The sequence below is a fragment of the Bombus vancouverensis genome, chromosome 5, assembly GCF_051014615.1.
Source record: "Bombus vancouverensis nearcticus chromosome 5, iyBomVanc1_principal, whole genome shotgun sequence".
Classification (NCBI taxonomy): Eukaryota; Metazoa; Arthropoda; class Insecta; order Hymenoptera; family Apidae; genus Bombus; species Bombus vancouverensis.
Window position 1 is genome coordinate 16,823,698 of NC_134915.1, and position 16,521 is coordinate 16,840,218.

Below are 16,521 nucleotides of genomic sequence, written 5' to 3' on the forward strand. Positions count from 1 at the left end.
TTTCGAAACTCCATATACTCTATTTGCGTTTAAAACACTAATGAGTCATGGAAAGACTCATTATCTTTGGTTCGAAAGTACAAATGAACTTGAACGGAACCTTTCATATACAATTACATACATGCATATCTGATAGTCTCTGGATTTTTTTTATGTTTCTCCTATAATGCTTATTTTATATGTGATAACTGTATCAAGTAAAACAGCTTTATCTGCATTACCGACTTCTTCGGATTTATAGTACCCGAGAGAAGAGAATCACTTTAACTTCAATAGGGAAGACTGTAAAGAAGACAAGAACAGTACGGTATACTGTACTTTGATTACAGAATACGTTGAATCGATAAATGATGAATATTAAAAGTGATGTACTCTCTATAATCGAACATGATTATAGCCCAAAGAAACTATCCCTTTTGAATGTCGTTTAATTAAGTACAAATAGTAGGAAGCGTTCTCTTCCTCGATATAATTACGATTCATCATGAAATAGTCCTGTAATCTTGTGAACTCTTTAATTAAATGTTAGAATTCTACGATGTAAATGTTACAAACCCACGAGGCAAATGGTAAACTGATACAAAGTTAGTATTCCCAATATAAAGGTAAATTCAATCTACGAAATTGCAACATAAGTAATTTGTTTGAGAAAATGGATATTTTTGGGGAGAAACAAACCAAGTTCAAAAAGATACACCCTAATAAACACTTGCAAACTAGTTTATCAATCATTTACTATCTGGGATTCTGGCCGGAATGGGCCAAATATAAATATTTGTATAATATATACACAACTTTTAATTTAATATTTTTTCTTGGAATTACTATAGCTAGCAATATCGTATACATAATTATAAATTGGGGAAATATAGAGGCAATGATGGCCAGTTTAAGTATTCTCATGACTTATTCTACGTACGCCACAAAGGTATAATTTAAGGTGTAAGATGTCTTTTTGTATATCTTAATCGTTATGATACTGTATCGTGTAATAATATGACTGACCAAATATTTTTGCTCGTTACTTCTATTCTCTCTCTCTCTCTCTCTCTCTCTCTTTCTTTTAGAAAAATAGAATAAATAAACATATTATTCTATTAGATACTTTTTACATTTGTAAATAGGTGATTTATATTATCTGCCGACGTAGACGTATCAAAGATCTTATAGATATAACAAACAGCGAAATGTTTAATCGAGATAACGATAAATACGAACATATTACGGCATATTATACTTGGCAAGCAATTTTTCATCAAATCACTTTTCAAACTTTTGGTTTCATTGCTGTAATTTCTTGGGGAAGTACCCCGATATTATATCAAATCAGTGGGACATCTAAACAATTACCAATGGTAGGATGGTATCCTTATAATGTAACATCTACTCCAGTTTTTGAATTTACTTCTTTGCATCAATTTATGGTCGTCTGTACAAGTTGCATTAACAATATAGCAATAGATACTTTAGCAACAGGTTTTATAGTGACTGCTTGTTGCCAACTAACAATCTTAAATTATAATATTTCTTCGATGCATTGTATAATAGAAAAAAAATATACTTTATTAATTGATAATGTCAGTATTGAAAACTCTACTTTAAAAGTTTATAGTAAAATGTATGAGGATTTGAAACATTGCATTGAACATACTATTATGATATTTGAGTAAGTTTCTCAATTAAAGATACAAATTTCAACATCTATTCCTCAAATATATACGCACATTACTAAATATTTCCAGTTTCTCAAAACAAATCCAAGATGTATTTGGTACTTTAATATTTTTACAACTTCTAGTAGATTGTATTGTCATTTGTGCTATATTATTCAACTTATCACAGGTAAATCTTGCATATTAACTTTGTTCGGTTTACGCAGTCGTAAGTATGTACTGTGTATTTGTTACATTTACAGATGAAAGATTACGTTACATCCGAATTTCTTGGCACATTACTATATACGTGTTGCGTGATATACCAAATCTTCATATATTGCTGGCATGGAAATGAACTACATTTTCATGTATGTAATTGTGATCAAAAATTTAATAATAAAAATTTTAGTTAAAAATCACATTTACAGAGCATGAGAATATGTTCATCTGCCTATGCAAATAACTGGTGGGATAATAGCAAGGATTTTAAACATGCCTTACTTATTATAATGGCAAGAGCACAATGGCCTCTTATATTAATTGTTGGAAATGTTATGGAATTATCATTACAAAATTTTGTTCTAGTATGTATATATATCTATAATGATTTCATTTTTTTTATTCATTAATGTGATCTTTTAGATTCTACGTACGTCGTATTCTATTTTTACCGTGTTAAGAACTTCTACAGCTACCTAGATATATTAATAATTATAAAAATTTACAATAGAAAAATATTTTAAATGTTTATTCAGACATTAGTAAACATGGTAGAATTTTAAATATGAAATTCTTCTAACCATGCGATCAATATTAGTATAAAAATATAGATTCAACAATCTTTCAATAACTTTGTAATGTATATAAAATATAAAAAATAAATATATGCATAAACATACATTTTATAATATATATATATGTCTCGATAATCGTAATCCGTGTTTCATATCACCATTTATAACTATATAATGTGTAATATGATTATAATGCTTCTACCATCACAGCTATTCCTTGACCTCCACCAATGCAAGCAGAACCAATTCCTAATTTTCCACTTTTTCGTCTCCTGCAAAAGTGATTATGTATCATTCTCATTAATTCATTCTATATATTCATTAGTTTCTTATTTTTTAAATATTAACACACCTTAGTTCATGTATTAAATGTGCAGTAATTCTACTACCAGATGCAGCTAATGGATGTCCAAGAGCAATAGCTCCACCATCCACGTTTAATTTATTAATATCTAGATCTAACTCTCTAACACATGCCAATGTTTGAGCTCCAAATGCTTCATTAATCTAGCAAAACATATAAATAATTACATGTTTGATTAGATACCTACATTTAAATGAGATTTTTATTAATATTTTTACCTCAACAAGTTCAACATCATTCAAATTTTTATCAGTAACTTTAAGAAGTTGTTTGATAGCCGGAGCTGGACCAATTCCCATAATACTGGGTTCTACACCTACAATGCTGTATCCTATCAAACGTGCTAATGGTGTAAGTTGCTCTGTCTTAACAGCCTCTTCGCTAGCTAAGATAATTGCTCCTGCACCATCGCAAACACCCTATGTGGAAAAGTTATATGTATGTCCAGAAAGTATAAAATATAATTCTAATGTATCTACAATTAACTTTAATAAGACACAAATTAACATACAGATGCAGATCCTGCTGTAACTAAACCATCTTTCTGAAAAACAGGAGGTAATGTGGCTAAACTTTGAGAAGTTGTTTGAGGTCGTGGATGTTCATCAGTACTAACGACAACATCTTGCTTTTTCACAGTGATCGTAACAGGTGCAAGTTCCTCCTTAAAACGACCAGCATCATTGGCTGAAATAATTGAAATTCGATTTCAGTATCTTTATTCATTTATATTAATATTTTAAATAATCAGCATTGAGTTCAATATAAAAGACATTTACCAGCCTTCCATAATTGCTGACTTCTTAAAGCAAATTCATCTACCTCTTGTCTGTTTAAGTTATATTGAGCTCCAAGCTTTTCTGCAGTTATACCCATAGTTAAATTGCAATAAGTATCAAATAATCCAAGCCATAAAGCATCCTCAAACTCATATTTTTGCCCTAGAGTTGTGCCAAACCGAACATTTCTTACAACAAAGGGAACTTGACTCATATTGTCTGTTCCTCCTGTTAAAACTATCTTAGATTGCCCTGTTAAAATATCCTGAAAATAATAATTAATTACCTTTTATGTTTGCACAATTTTATTACAAGTACTTTTTTAATATATACATATACTATGTGATACATGAATCTATACCTGTGCACCATTAACAATTGACTGAAATCCAGAACCACATAATCTATTTACAGAGAATGCTGGTTTTTCTAAAGGTATACCAGACTTCAATGCAACATGACGTGCTAAAAATCCTCCATCAGCAGATGATACCTTGTAAATAATAATTATAAATCTTATAAGAGCATGGAACATTTAATAAAAACAATCAACTGGTATATGTAAATATTGATTAACTACATACAGCTAATACATGCCCAAAAACAACACTATCTATTTTATCAGGATTTAGCTTTGCAGATTGCAAAGCAGATTTGGCAGCAACAACTGATAGATCAGTTGCGCTTTTATTGGAAAATACACCACCCATTGTACCAAATGGGGTACGTTTTGCAGCTACAATAAAGATACCTATAGGAAAAAAAATGTATATATATATTATATATATATATATATAATATATTGTATATATATTATATATATTATATATATACAATATACACACACAATTGTTTGATAGTTTTAATTACTTAAAATGTAAATATAAATACATACAAACGCATTTTAAAATAATAAAAGTAGCAGTCATTTAGTTATATTTAACATTAAGTCCAAAGGTCGAAAAACATATTCGCAAAACACCTAACATTTATTCTTCTAAAATTATATATATGACATCATTTTTTCAATACTATTAAATATATTTTGTATATATATATATTTAATATTAATTATTTATTTACAATTTTACTTTGTATTAAGACATTTTTTCTTATTTTCCTGCCGCATAAAAGATATAACGTTTATATATCTCAAAGATCTTGTAATTATAAAACTTCAAATATAATATATTTTTGTGCTGAGTCAGAAGTATTATAAAAATAAATAGGAAAGCTGGAAAAATTATAAATAAGGAATTTAAGAAAATATGTAAATATTTATTCAATTTTTTTATTAAAATCTCTAGATATATTTATTTTTATATACTAAATGTTTTGAATATTACATACCTTTCGTTGCAACAGACATTGTGTAACAATATATTCTGTATTACAATACAATCTACAACAGAAATTCAACCCCTAATGTATTGTACAGTGTTCAACTGCTTATATATGTACCGCTATCTACTACCACACGTTTGTAACATAACATACTCATTATATAGTAGTTTATATATTAACGCATGAAGATACGACTGGTTGCAGTAACGTCGCAAGCGATTTCGTTGCCCGTTACCACAGATGGAATTTTATTTTTTAGGAGGTTACTTAATTAAAGGAATGAACACTTGGAACATACATGCACTTTTATTGTAATAAATATTTTTATAAATATCAGTAAAGTTCTTTAAATATCACATGTTAAATTTGAACTTACAGTTAGATACGTAATTGTTAACCAAGTAATTTTGATTTATCATGTATCTTTTTTTACGAGCGAAATGCATCACAATTGACGAAAATTTACTTATTTTCATAAACTCCTAGATAATTTGTACAATTATTTATTATACAGTTACACCCATAAAAAAGGATAAAATTGGGAACTACTTATCCTATAAATTGAAATTGAACTAAAATTAAATGATTTTTGTTTACAAGAGATATAATACTTTATTATAAGAAATATGAGGAATCATTTTATTTTATTCTTCATAGAATGGTTCACTGATGTGTGCTTGAAATGCGTGTTCTACCCCCTGTTGAAATCAATAATTAATTTTTATCATTTTCTTTTTATACTGCATACAAATTTTTACTTACTTATTGAAAATGTTTATACATTTCCTGTGCGACATGTACTGAGGAAAAAGTGGCACTTAAAGTGCGTTTTGTCGGCGGTGTCAAAGCATGATCAATTGCCGTCCAAGTGCATCGTGTACCATTCACCTTTATAAAATAATAACTGACAGTTAGTTAATTCACAATCAGTTAAATTGTTACATAACATAATTTTAATGCTTTTACCTTCATGTTTGTTGTCATACTAATAATTGTGTTGCTTACAACTTCATCTGTCTCATCTGCCTTTAATATTATTTTTTCACCAAAAATATTAGAATCATAATAAATAATTAAATTTCCTGATGCAACAAAGTTCCAACCACCTTTTTTATTTCTAGCAAACACAGAAGCACTTTTTTCAAAAGTAATGGAGTTCTGATCCTCCTCCTCCTCCTCTTCCTCCTCCTCATCATCATCCTCATCATCATACTCATCATCATCCTCATCATCATCCTCATCATCATACTCATCATCATCCTCCTCCTCCTCATCATCATCATCATCATCATTATCTTCCTCTTCTTCTTCATCCTCTACTTCATTTACTTCAACGTCTACTTCACCTTCATCACCTTCTTCTTCATCTAGTTCTTCATTTTTACCATCTTCTGGTTCTTCTATTACTGGTCTATCTTCTACATTTTTTTCTCCTGTATTTATATAAAAAACATAAATTTGTATCGAAATAACTACTCTAATTAAATAATATGAACGCTATGTGCAAGCAAAAAGCTAGTGTAAAAGCTACTATCCTATAAAGTTACCTTATAAAAGTACACCTTATATGTAGATATGTATAAATATTGAACACATTTAAAATTGAGGAAAACTTTTATTTTAATTGGTGAAAATAATTTAAATTGCGTTTTGTATCGTAAATTACATTTTATTCAACGTTATGCAACTAAAATATGTATTTGTACAAGTTAGTTTTTAATATAAATATTGACAGTTATTTAAAAATTACTAGAAAATTAACAAAAAATCAATAGATATTGATAAAATTTATGATAACAGTACATTTGTTTAATAGTAAAACTTTATCCATTATGAAGTATAATATAAAATAGTTCTATTGTCATGTCTTGCATTTTGTTTCTTTCATTACAAATAATAAAAGTTGAATGGAATTAAATATATTTTAATAAAATAATTTTATACATGTCTATATGATGAATCAATATTATTATTTGTGTATCACAATTAAACTTACAATCAGATATATTAATCAAAAAACATTTTTTGGACAGTTCCTTTAAAAGGTAACAAAACATGTCTTCGTACGATTTCAATGATCTCTGTATGATTGCCTCTTTATAGCATATTTGATATTAAATTATAATATTTTTAAACAGTATTACATTTTATGTATATAAATAAAGATACATTAATATTTTTTAATAATGAAGAAATATATGTTTTTTATAGTATGCATATAACATACAATGAATACACATGCAATCACAAGCAAGGATTATAAACTAAGGAAAGCATTATAAACAAGAGGTTTTCATCTTATTCCTTACGGCTTTCGCTTAGAGTTTGTTGGATTTTATCAACTGTATCCTTGAAATTTTTTGCCAGTTCTACAGTTTTAAATTTAACTGCTAATTGCTCTATACATGGTTGCTCTTCAGCATAATTCATGCCTGCCCATATCCAAGAGCGATCATTCGTAGTGAGTTTAGTAAAGACAATGTCTGGAGTAAGTAAGAGATTGCATACTACTTTGTAAACTTGATCTCGTCGTAACAGCAATCTGTAACGGTCATATTTTGGATGATGTAAAATTTTCATTTCTCCAACACCCCTTTCTTTCCACTCGCACATGTTCTTATCGTATCTGTATAATTTAGCTCTTTCGCAAAATACTGTAACAAACATGTGATCATTTAAAGATAAATACATTAATCTTTTCAAACAGTTATTTTAAATTATACCTTTCTCTTCCTCTTCTTCTCCGGTATGTACTTCGATAATATCAGGCAGAGGTACAATAGGCTCGAAATGAGGATCATGATCTTGATCATTTTCGGTTTGATCGTATTCTTCTTCATTTTCATCTTTTTTATTTGCCGTAACTTCTTTTGTTTGTTGCGCAGATTTTGATTTCGAATTAAATACAGCTGACCCAGCACCAACAAAAGAAAAATTTGGATCTATGAAATAAATTATTTGTATAATAATGTTATCAGTTCTTACTAATTTAAATTGCTATCATACGGATAATGATATGAAAGATGTACCTTTTTTGAATGCTATCTGGGGATTTTGAGCTGCTATAGCTGAAAATGACACATCTGTCGTTGACAAGAAAGCAATATCACTGTCCTCTTGTGTTTCACTTGTTGTTGGTATTAATGTTTCAAAAACATTAGTTGTCACAGGATTTGAAATTGTAAAAGATGATGTAGTTGTACATGAGCCGGAGAATAAATTGGACGAAAATGATGTAGATGTATTAGGAAATATTGAATTAGTAGATTTAGCAGATGTATCAAATGATAATGAACCTGTGGTTGAGCTTTCAGAACTAGTTTTCAATGCAGAAGATCCGAAAAGAGAAGTACTAGCACCAAATACAGATGTCATTGCAGTATTTGTATTTGTTTTTGGTTGAGTTTTGAAATTATTTGAAAATATTGATTCAGAATTATTTGTACTGACACTAATGGAAGTAGGCTTAAGTAATCCAGAAGAATCTTTTTTCCACATTCCACCAAAAATATTCTTTCCTGTATTATCTAATTTTGCCATTCCAAATATGGATGTTGTAGGTGTTGTAGACGATGTCATAAATGAAAAAGATGTAGTCGATGATACCTGTCCTTGAGAATTAGTGGGACTACAGATTTTTAAATTTTCAGGTGTTGAAGTATCAGATGTAGATTTTTGTATCTCATTTGTAGTAGATGTAGTTTGGGGCATTACAAATGAAAAACCAGTTTTCTTATCACTTGATGTGATCGTATTAGTATTCCCAAATGATATACTTGATGTAGTTGTTGTAGAGAGAGAATTCGTTGCAAATTGTGACGTGGTTGTACTATGCAATCCAGACTTGAAAATGGAAGAAACAGTTGTATCAGTATTTGAAACAGGTGTTTGAACAGTTGTGAATTCGTTAGATGCGGGACTTAAATTAATAGATTTTGAAAGTGACTGTATCCCAGATGTAGTAGTCAGAGGTTTTTGATCCTCTGCAGGTGTTTTTGATGTAGATGCTGCTTTTCCAGAACTTCCATCTGAAAATAACGATACATCAGAATATTCTTTACAGCCTCTACATCCAGGACAATCTGGCTTTTGTTTGTACGCATAGAAGTTTTCTGGAAGTTGAAACTTTAATGCAGCTTGTTTTTCTTCAGGTGTTACTTTCAACTCGTACAGAACCTCGATATCTCGTGTAGGTGAAACTTCGGTGAATGCTTCTACTTTCGTTTCGGCAGTTTTTTCAATGGGTGGGAGCTCCATCCTTGATTTGTCAATTACATCTTTGAAATCGTTAGCAATGTCGGATGTTTTAAAGCGACACGCAAAGAGAGTGGGTTCGATTTCTCCTTCGCTATAATCAGCAGCATTCCACATCCATGTTTTCTCATCTTTCGGCTTCAATTCCAAATTTGGAAGCACGAAATGATTTAAACACAGCTTTAATATTTGCTCTCGTCTCATTACTAGTCGCAATTTGCCCGTTTCCTTGTGTCGTAATAATTTTATGTCACCTAAACCACGTTCTTTCCATTCATTTACCGATTTATCGTATCTAAACAACTTCGCTCTATGACTATAAAGAACTTCTTCTTCTTCTTCACCTGTTTTAACTTCAATTTTATCTGGTAATGGAATTATGGGTGAAAAATGAATGTCATCGCTTTCCACCACTTCCTCTTCACTATTTTCTTCTTCACCAGACTTTGTTGGAGATGATTTAGACACAAAATTGAACCCAAACGATTTTCCTGGTGTTCCAAAAACAAATTTTGCATTTGATGTATCTGTTTTATCATCAGATTTTGTAGCTATCGAAGATGTAGATTTAGAATCTATAAAAACATCATTAGAGGTAGGTAAACGAAATGAAAATCCACTTGTACTTTTCTTAGTAGTATCTTGTGGAATACCAAACGTAAATGTGGGTGTAGCTCCAGAGGAACTTGTACTTATCTGAAAACCATCAGTTTTTGGTTTAGGTGGAAGAGACAGATCTTTTGGTGTGTCACAGGCAACACAATAATTACTTTCAGCTGCATTAACAATATCGCAACATTTACATTTCCACGAGCCAGTAGGTGGTTTAAACATTTGTGAAAGAGGTATTTGACTTGATGTAACTGTATTTGAGATATTTGATTTATTCGACACAGAAGAACGTGGTTCTTCACAAGCTATACATTTTGCATTCGATTCAGTATTTCTTGTGTAGCAAGCATTACATTCCCATGATCCTGCTGGTGGCTTAAACATTTCAGACAAGGAAGTCTGTATCTTGTTTGTTTGTGTATTTTGAAGAGTTTCTGGCTTTTTTAAATTTTCTGCTGTAATACAATTGTTTACCATCTTTTGCTGATTGCTAGTAATTATGCTATAAAATTGAGATGCTTGACTGGATGTTTTAAATGTTGCTGCAAACATTACTGTTTTGTTGCCTAACCCATATTGTATATTCCAATTGACAATTGTGTTACTACTACTTTTTAGTGTAAATGGGCATTTTGCAAAAATATCATAATTATAACAAACTTTCAAACTATTTTCATCTATCATTAATAAACGAATTTTGTTCGTTTTTGGATTCCATAAAATCTTTATTTGTCCAGTACCTCTGTTTTCCCACTGTTTGGCATCACTGTTGTAATACTGAAGGCTAATCTTTTCAGTGAATAGCATTTCTTCATATTCAGTTTGTACAAGAGACTTGCCTGTATCTTGAATACCCGCAGAAGCAAAGGTTGGAACAGTAGAATTTGCAGAAGCAGGAGCAAGAGCAGGAGCAGGAGCAAGAGCAGGAGCAGGAGCAGAAGCAGGAGCAGAAGCAGGAGCAGGAGCATGAGCAGGAGCAGGAGCAAAAGGTCTTCTAAGTGAAAATTGAGGAGTATTAACAGAAGTATTTTCGCTAGTAACAACAGTACTGATTGGTTGTGAAGATGAAATTGACGAGTTATGAACACTAACAGTTGGTACTGTTGTAGCCCCTAATTGAGAAGGTGTAGTTGCTTTTGTAAATGGGAAAGTAAATTGTGATGCAGTTATTATTCCAGTAGTCGAGTTTTTTTGTGTCGTAGTTGCAAAACTTTCAGCATTCGTTACAGTCTTATTAAATGTAAAACCGGCAAATGGACTAACTTCTGACTTAGTAGGAACTTTTGAAGATTCTGTAGTGGTTGTTTTTTGAATAATTGGTGTTGATGTAAATGAAAATCCACCAATAACTGTTGTAGGTACATTAGTTTTTAATTTCTCTGATGTAATGGTTTCTGTCACATCAATAGATTGTTTTTGAACAGTTTGTTCAGAAACAAACGGTGTTCGTTCTATAGCTTTTAAATCTGATTTTGTTTTCTCCGACTTTTTAATATTGCTCGATGTAGCACTAGCTTTGGTTGATGTTTTATCAATACTTTCAATTATTTTCTCAGATGTAAGACTTGCTTTAGCTTTATCAAAATGTTCCTTAAAGGAAATACCTTCTTCAACAGTCTTAAATCTGATACAAAACTTTTCTAGGTTTAATTCTCCATCAGCAAAGTCATGTGCAACCCAAAACCATGCCTTTTCATTATTTGATTTAGCAGTTAACTCCATATCTGGCACAAGATAATGATTTGCACATACTTTTAATACTTGTTCCCTGCGCATAAGTAAACGAACTTTTCCTTCTTCATTTTTAAGTAATTTGACGTTTCCTATACCACGTTCTTTCCATTCATTATCCACGAAACGGTAAAGTTTAGCTCTTGCACAAAACAGTACCTCTTGACCCTCTTCTCCAGTAGTAACTTTAACTTCTGCGGGTAATGGTATAACAGGAACAAAATCTGGAATTGGATCATGTTCATGATCTGAACTGTTTGGAGATCCAGTTGAACAGATAGTATCTTGCTTTGATGTCTCTGATACAGAAAGATTTGCTGGAGTAGTTGTAACAGTATTTGACAAAGGTGGTAAGTTTACTGTTGTTGGTATAGTAGCTTGGGAAGGCATAGAAATTTGATAACAATGTGGAGCAGATTGTTCAGTGGCAGCTGGAGTAGAAGAACTACTTTGTCTGAAATGTGGAGGAATCGTTACACTAAGTGTTGGTTGAACAATTGGTGCTGTAGTTGGAAGTGTATCAGAAGTGGTAATAGCAACATTAACTGGTGGAATTTTATTTACAGGAGCGTCTTTTATAATCGATTCTGGTTTTGATGTTTCTACTTTTTGCAGTGGAATTTGCAATGATTGATTTGTTGGTGGCATAAATAAGCTTGGTTGAAGAATGTTTTCAGGCATTTTCGATCTCGTATTAGGATACAATACCGGCATGGAATAAACATTTGGAGGGTATAAAGAAGGAATAGCTTGTGCATTTGGGTCATTAAATGACATTCCTGCCGGATAATATCCTTGAAAAGTAGCTGAAGGATATACCAACTGAGAATATGGGTGTCTATGAGAAGATTGAAACATGTTCCCGGATATCGAAGATGCGGAGCCTGATTGATTTGCGTTGTAATTTAAATCATTGTAATCATCTTCGTTCAAAATGCACAAATCTTCTTCTAGATTCGGATTAACATTAACATTAATCTGAGTACGTTGTTTCTGAAATTCTTTTCGTAATTCTGTTACTTCTTTTGCTAATTTTTCGACTTTCTCCATTACTGTTTTGTTCAATTCCAATATAGCTTTATTTTGCTCTGCTATCGATTGTATCTTATTATCCTTTGCGTGAATCATTTGATTTAGTGAACGAATTTGAGCGTCAAGACGTTCAGGACTCGGACGTGCCTCAGAGCGATTCCGAGATAAATCCAATATATCCTGATGTTGTGCCCTACAAGGAGTGCTAGACTGTTTTGGTGTACGGTGTATGTTTTTTTGTGGTGTACTCAGAATATTAATTGAAGCATTTAATCCCGTTAATGTTGATATTTTTGTAGCTGTTTGATCAACAGCACTATGAGCAGAAGAATAACTTTCATCCGACATTCCATCGCATTCATTTCTGCTTAAGTCACCTCGTGATAGGTCTGGATCAATCCTTTTCAATTTATTTTCAACATTGGAAATATATGTGGAAAGTAATGAGTTTAAAGGATGTTTCGGATCTGTACCCGGACTGCGCAAGCGATCTAATGTTAGATAAAAACATTCTCTTGCTTTTGAGAGCATGATAATATGTTGTGATCTCATTTCAGATGTTAAACTTTCCTTGGGTATAGAATTGATGATCTCATCTGCAAGCTTTTCATACATTTGACCCTGTTGAACTGAAGCTTCTGGACATTTCAAAGCCTGTAGTGCATCTATTGCTTTTTCATATTGTTTGCTGCGTACAAATCGTTGAGCTAGAAGCAATTTACCCTCTTCTAAAGCTTTAATTATTTCTACATTATTCATTTCTTTTCCTTGATAGTTAAAAAATTTAGAATTAGTTATACGAATAACTTGATTATTTTGTAATCTTTCAAGAAGTGGTATTGCAGCCGACCAATACATCTCAGATCGTGCTTCTAAATATGGTATGTCATTATTTTCTTGATCTATTTCTTTCAATGTCTCTGCTCTATAATGAAATATTCGTGCTAAATGAACTAAAAGAACAGGATGCAATCCGTGATTTCCAAGGCAACGTACTACTTCTAAGCCTCTTTGTAATTCTAATCTCAATTCTCCAACATCTTCGTCCAATGGCTTTTGTTTATCCATAGAATATACTTTATAAGCATAAGACCACCACTGTTCTTGAACACTAGTACAGAGAGTGTTAGTAAGATCTGCGGGCAATGTAGGTAATTTTTCAGGGTTTAAAAGCCCACTCAATTGCTGTTCTTCAAGTACAGAAGAAGTGCAGATAGCAGCATTTAAAAATGCATCAATATCGAGACGACTTAAACTTTCAGGAGCTGCTTGGTGTAAGTTATAAACAGAAAACTGTAATTCACAGAAAACACGTGACGTTTGATTTGGATGCGGTCCATTGTCTTTATTTTGTGAGGTGTGGGGCCGAGCTCTTAAACCAAGCCAAACTTGATGGTGTAATGAATCTGGCCATACTTCTTCGGATATTTCATCAAATCTTTTTAGTTCATTAAATGAACATAAACGTAATGGTGGATTTGAAACTGAAGAGTTCACGAAATATGATGTTGTCTTACCATCTTGATACAATCGACCAATAAAGATTCTTTGATATACCCGTTCTCGCCATGAACTTGTACAAAATTTATCGATTTTATCTAGTAATTTCTTAGTATTATCTCGGGCATAATCTTGAAGTACATGACCTGCCTGGCTATATCTGTATGATCCTTCTCTATACCAAACATGTACTAGATTCTTAAGTCTATCTTTTAAATGCATAGTCCATACAGCAGTAGGATCTATAGGTGCTACATGTAATGCAGTTAATAAAAGAGGTCCACACAATCTACCTGCTTCAGACCAACTATCTTCACCAGCCTTAGTTTTACGTAAAATTAAACATGCTAAATGAAAATGTAATTGACCCCACATGTGTAATAACATGTGTTCAATAAAAACAGGATGATTAGAGAAGTTCTTTGATTTACATTCATGTAAACTTTGATCAAAACTGCAATATGAATGTTTTAATTCAGTAATATTAGTTATATATATATATATATATTCTAATAAAATATATGACTCCTAGTACAAATATACTTACTTAAATACTGCCTGTGTAATATCTGTTATACTTTTTCTAATAACATTACTCTGTTCTTTAAGACAAAGTGCTGCATATCTTTCTAACACAGAAATATAAAATATCCAAAATGTCCAATCTGACTGTTTACTCTCTTTACACTTCACAAGTAATTCAGTTAATGATTGATACCAAATGATATTATTTCTGTGACACTGTGTTGCCTCTATCTCGGTTGCTTTGTTATATGCATCTTCAAGCCTATGATTTCCTACATAATACTTGAGCAACTTCACTTGTAGATGCACATCTGTTTGTTTTACTGATAATTCAGCTAAAAAAAACGCATTACATTATTATAAACAAATTAAATTAAATTGTACAAAATCATGTAATTATATAGTAGAGATTTTATTACGTACATATAATAAGTTTTTCTAAATCATCATCATCACCACTTGGTGTTTTTGAAGTTAACAATTTTTCCTTTAGCTCAAAAACTATTTCGTGATGTGGAAATTTCTTATCTGCTCTTTCTACCCAATATTTTATCTTATTTATATCTGTATTAATATCCATATCAGACAACAGCTCACATACTAAAAAATATTATTAATATGTGAGTTTAAAGTAAGAAATAATAGATTAAAAATATTGAACTATACCTTTTAGGAGAAGATCATCCTGCTTTGGTTCTAATTCAAGAGATATTTTATATCTTACAAAGGCTGCTTCTTTCTGGCCCAAAGCTTCAAGAGCTTGACCTAATAATTTATGAGCTCCTGCAGATTTGTCTCTTATTTCCAAATAATTTGAAACATATTTTTTTGCAGATTCATAGTCTCCAACTTGATAATATAATTTTGCAATATTATAACATCGAAGCTTTTTCTTGAAAAAGAAATGCAGATATTATGTACAAAATATATTAAAAATGCAAATTTTCATTATAACTAATAAAATTACTAATTACAAAATATTGTAAACATCAAAAAAGAAAAGAAAGAAAGAAAAGGCAAAAACAAATATATTAGAGTGAATAAATATTTACACAACTGAATTCTTTAAAAAATATTTGAATAAGTATAAAAATGTTTTTTAAATACATATAAAATCAAAATTTGCTTCAAGTCGTAAAAAACCGTTAAACCATCATATAGAGGTTAGTGCATGTGCATGTATGTATCTTTTTCATAATCAAGTCAAGGCCTTCAGTGCTATACAATTTGACATTAGATAGAAATATTATGAGTTAGTATGCATACAAAGTGCATTTGAAATAAAAGAAAGGATAATTTTAAGAAATCATTGAGTACTTAAATATAAAAAATTAATAAATATATTTGGACAAATATATTTTGGAACAACGACGTTTTCTTCTGAAAAATAACCTCACCTCTCCTGAATCTTTAAGTTTGATAAAAATGTTCTTCACGTGTCGGTCAACATCCTTCTTCGATCGAAACATTTTCAGAATATAGTACAAAACTTCCCTTAATGATCGCTAAAAAAAATTAACAGATAATATTCGATTATAATGAAATTAGAAATACCGTTATATAGTACGCACTCCACAATAAGACTTTTTCTCATACCACAAATCGCTTTCAAACGGTCTTATCCAAACGACTCTCATCCAATTCAGAAATACTAAGTTAAGTGGTGCCCTCTGATATAGTTCCGGAATGATTTAAAATATATGTAATTATTTACAAGACATATTTACAGTATGATACTTGTTTAAATTATCTCCAAAAACCAAATTTTTCGTGCTCTGAATTTAATATACATTAATCACTGATCATACATTACAAATCATTGTTGCATCACTTATTGCAATCAGTGCGAAGTTATAAGCAAAATTCAAAACGGAAAACAGACAGCCAACAGGAAGGATTAAACAATATAAAATCATAAAATGCCATCTTTC

At 31.0% G+C, this 16,521-nt stretch overlaps 3 protein-coding genes across 5 annotated transcripts; 1 reads left to right on the forward strand and 2 right to left on the reverse strand.

Moving 5' to 3' along the window:
* Positions 1 to 191: 191 nt before the first annotated feature.
* LOC117158494 (odorant receptor 49b) lies at positions 192 to 2,411 on the forward strand. The gene is made up of 6 exons (XM_033337444.2): positions 192 to 928; positions 1,125 to 1,666; positions 1,743 to 1,842; positions 1,916 to 2,023; positions 2,084 to 2,239; positions 2,298 to 2,411. Exons 1-6 carry the CDS (start codon positions 653 to 655, stop codon positions 2,352 to 2,354), a joined length of 1,239 nt encoding a protein of 412 aa, XP_033193335.2. The 5' UTR covers positions 192 to 652; the 3' UTR covers positions 2,355 to 2,411.
* Positions 2,376 to 5,098, reverse strand: yip2 (yippee interacting protein 2). Of its 2 annotated transcripts, none has more exons than XM_033337445.2 (8): positions 4,943 to 5,098; positions 4,177 to 4,343; positions 3,954 to 4,085; positions 3,593 to 3,857; positions 3,325 to 3,500; positions 3,032 to 3,232; positions 2,802 to 2,956; positions 2,376 to 2,721 (listed from the first exon to the last, which is right to left on the reverse strand). In XM_033337445.2, exons 1-8 carry the CDS (start codon positions 4,959 to 4,961, stop codon positions 2,637 to 2,639), a joined length of 1,200 nt encoding a protein of 399 aa, XP_033193336.1. In that variant the 5' UTR covers positions 4,962 to 5,098; the 3' UTR covers positions 2,376 to 2,636. The 2 variants fall into 2 exon arrangements, with proteins under 2 accessions (XP_033193336.1, XP_076474842.1); XM_076618727.1 differs by lacking the exon at positions 4,943 to 5,098 and adding an exon at positions 4,488 to 4,536.
* Positions 5,099 to 5,239: 141 nt separating this feature from the next.
* Positions 5,240 to 16,381, reverse strand: LOC117158483 (E3 SUMO-protein ligase RanBP2). 2 transcript variants are annotated; one of them, XM_033337406.2, is made up of 11 exons: positions 16,162 to 16,381; positions 15,988 to 16,095; positions 15,257 to 15,482; positions 15,014 to 15,190; positions 14,613 to 14,925; positions 7,966 to 14,519; positions 7,660 to 7,878; positions 7,246 to 7,590; positions 5,903 to 6,369; positions 5,699 to 5,824; positions 5,240 to 5,634 (listed from the first exon to the last, which is right to left on the reverse strand). In XM_033337406.2, exons 1-10 carry the CDS (start codon positions 16,225 to 16,227, stop codon positions 5,699 to 5,701), a joined length of 8,601 nt encoding a protein of 2,866 aa, XP_033193297.2. In that variant the 5' UTR covers positions 16,228 to 16,381; the 3' UTR covers positions 5,240 to 5,634. The 2 variants fall into 2 exon arrangements, with proteins under 2 accessions (XP_033193297.2, XP_033193298.2); XM_033337407.2 differs by having other exon boundaries at positions 16,187 to 16,336.
* Between the last annotated feature and the right edge of the window lie 140 nt (positions 16,382 to 16,521).

Bases quoted from the DNA above. Each gene is read 5' to 3' on its own strand.
- LOC117158483 (XM_033337406.2), bottom strand. From the start codon at position 16,227: ATGAGAGTCGTTTGGATAAGACCGTTTGAAAGCGATTTGTGGTATGAG. The intron at 15,191-15,256 runs GTATAGTTCAAT...AATATTTTTTAG, and splicing joins GGATGATCTTCTCCTAAAAG to TATGTGAGCTGTTGTCTGAT. The intron at 14,926-15,013 runs GTACGTAATAAA...CGTTTTTTTTAG, and splicing joins TTTAGAAAAACTTATTATAT to CTGAATTATCAGTAAAACAA.
- LOC117158494 (XM_033337444.2), top strand. From the start codon at position 653: ATGGATATTTTTGGGGAGAAACAAACCAAGTTCAAAAAGATACACCCT. The intron at 929-1,124 runs GTATAATTTAAG...ATTTGTAAATAG, and splicing joins ATTCTACGTACGCCACAAAG to GTGATTTATATTATCTGCCG. The intron at 1,667-1,742 runs GTAAGTTTCTCA...AAATATTTCCAG, and splicing joins CATACTATTATGATATTTGA to TTTCTCAAAACAAATCCAAG.
- yip2 (XM_076618727.1), bottom strand. From the start codon at position 4,521: ATGACTGCTACTTTTATTATTTTAAAATGCGTTT. The intron at 3,501-3,592 runs GTAAATGTCTTT...CAATTATTTCAG, and splicing joins TCAGCAATTATGGAAGGCTG to CCAATGATGCTGGTCGTTTT. The intron at 2,722-2,801 runs GTGTGTTAATAT...TCACTTTTGCAG, and splicing joins CATTTAATACATGAACTAAG to GAGACGAAAAAGTGGAAAAT.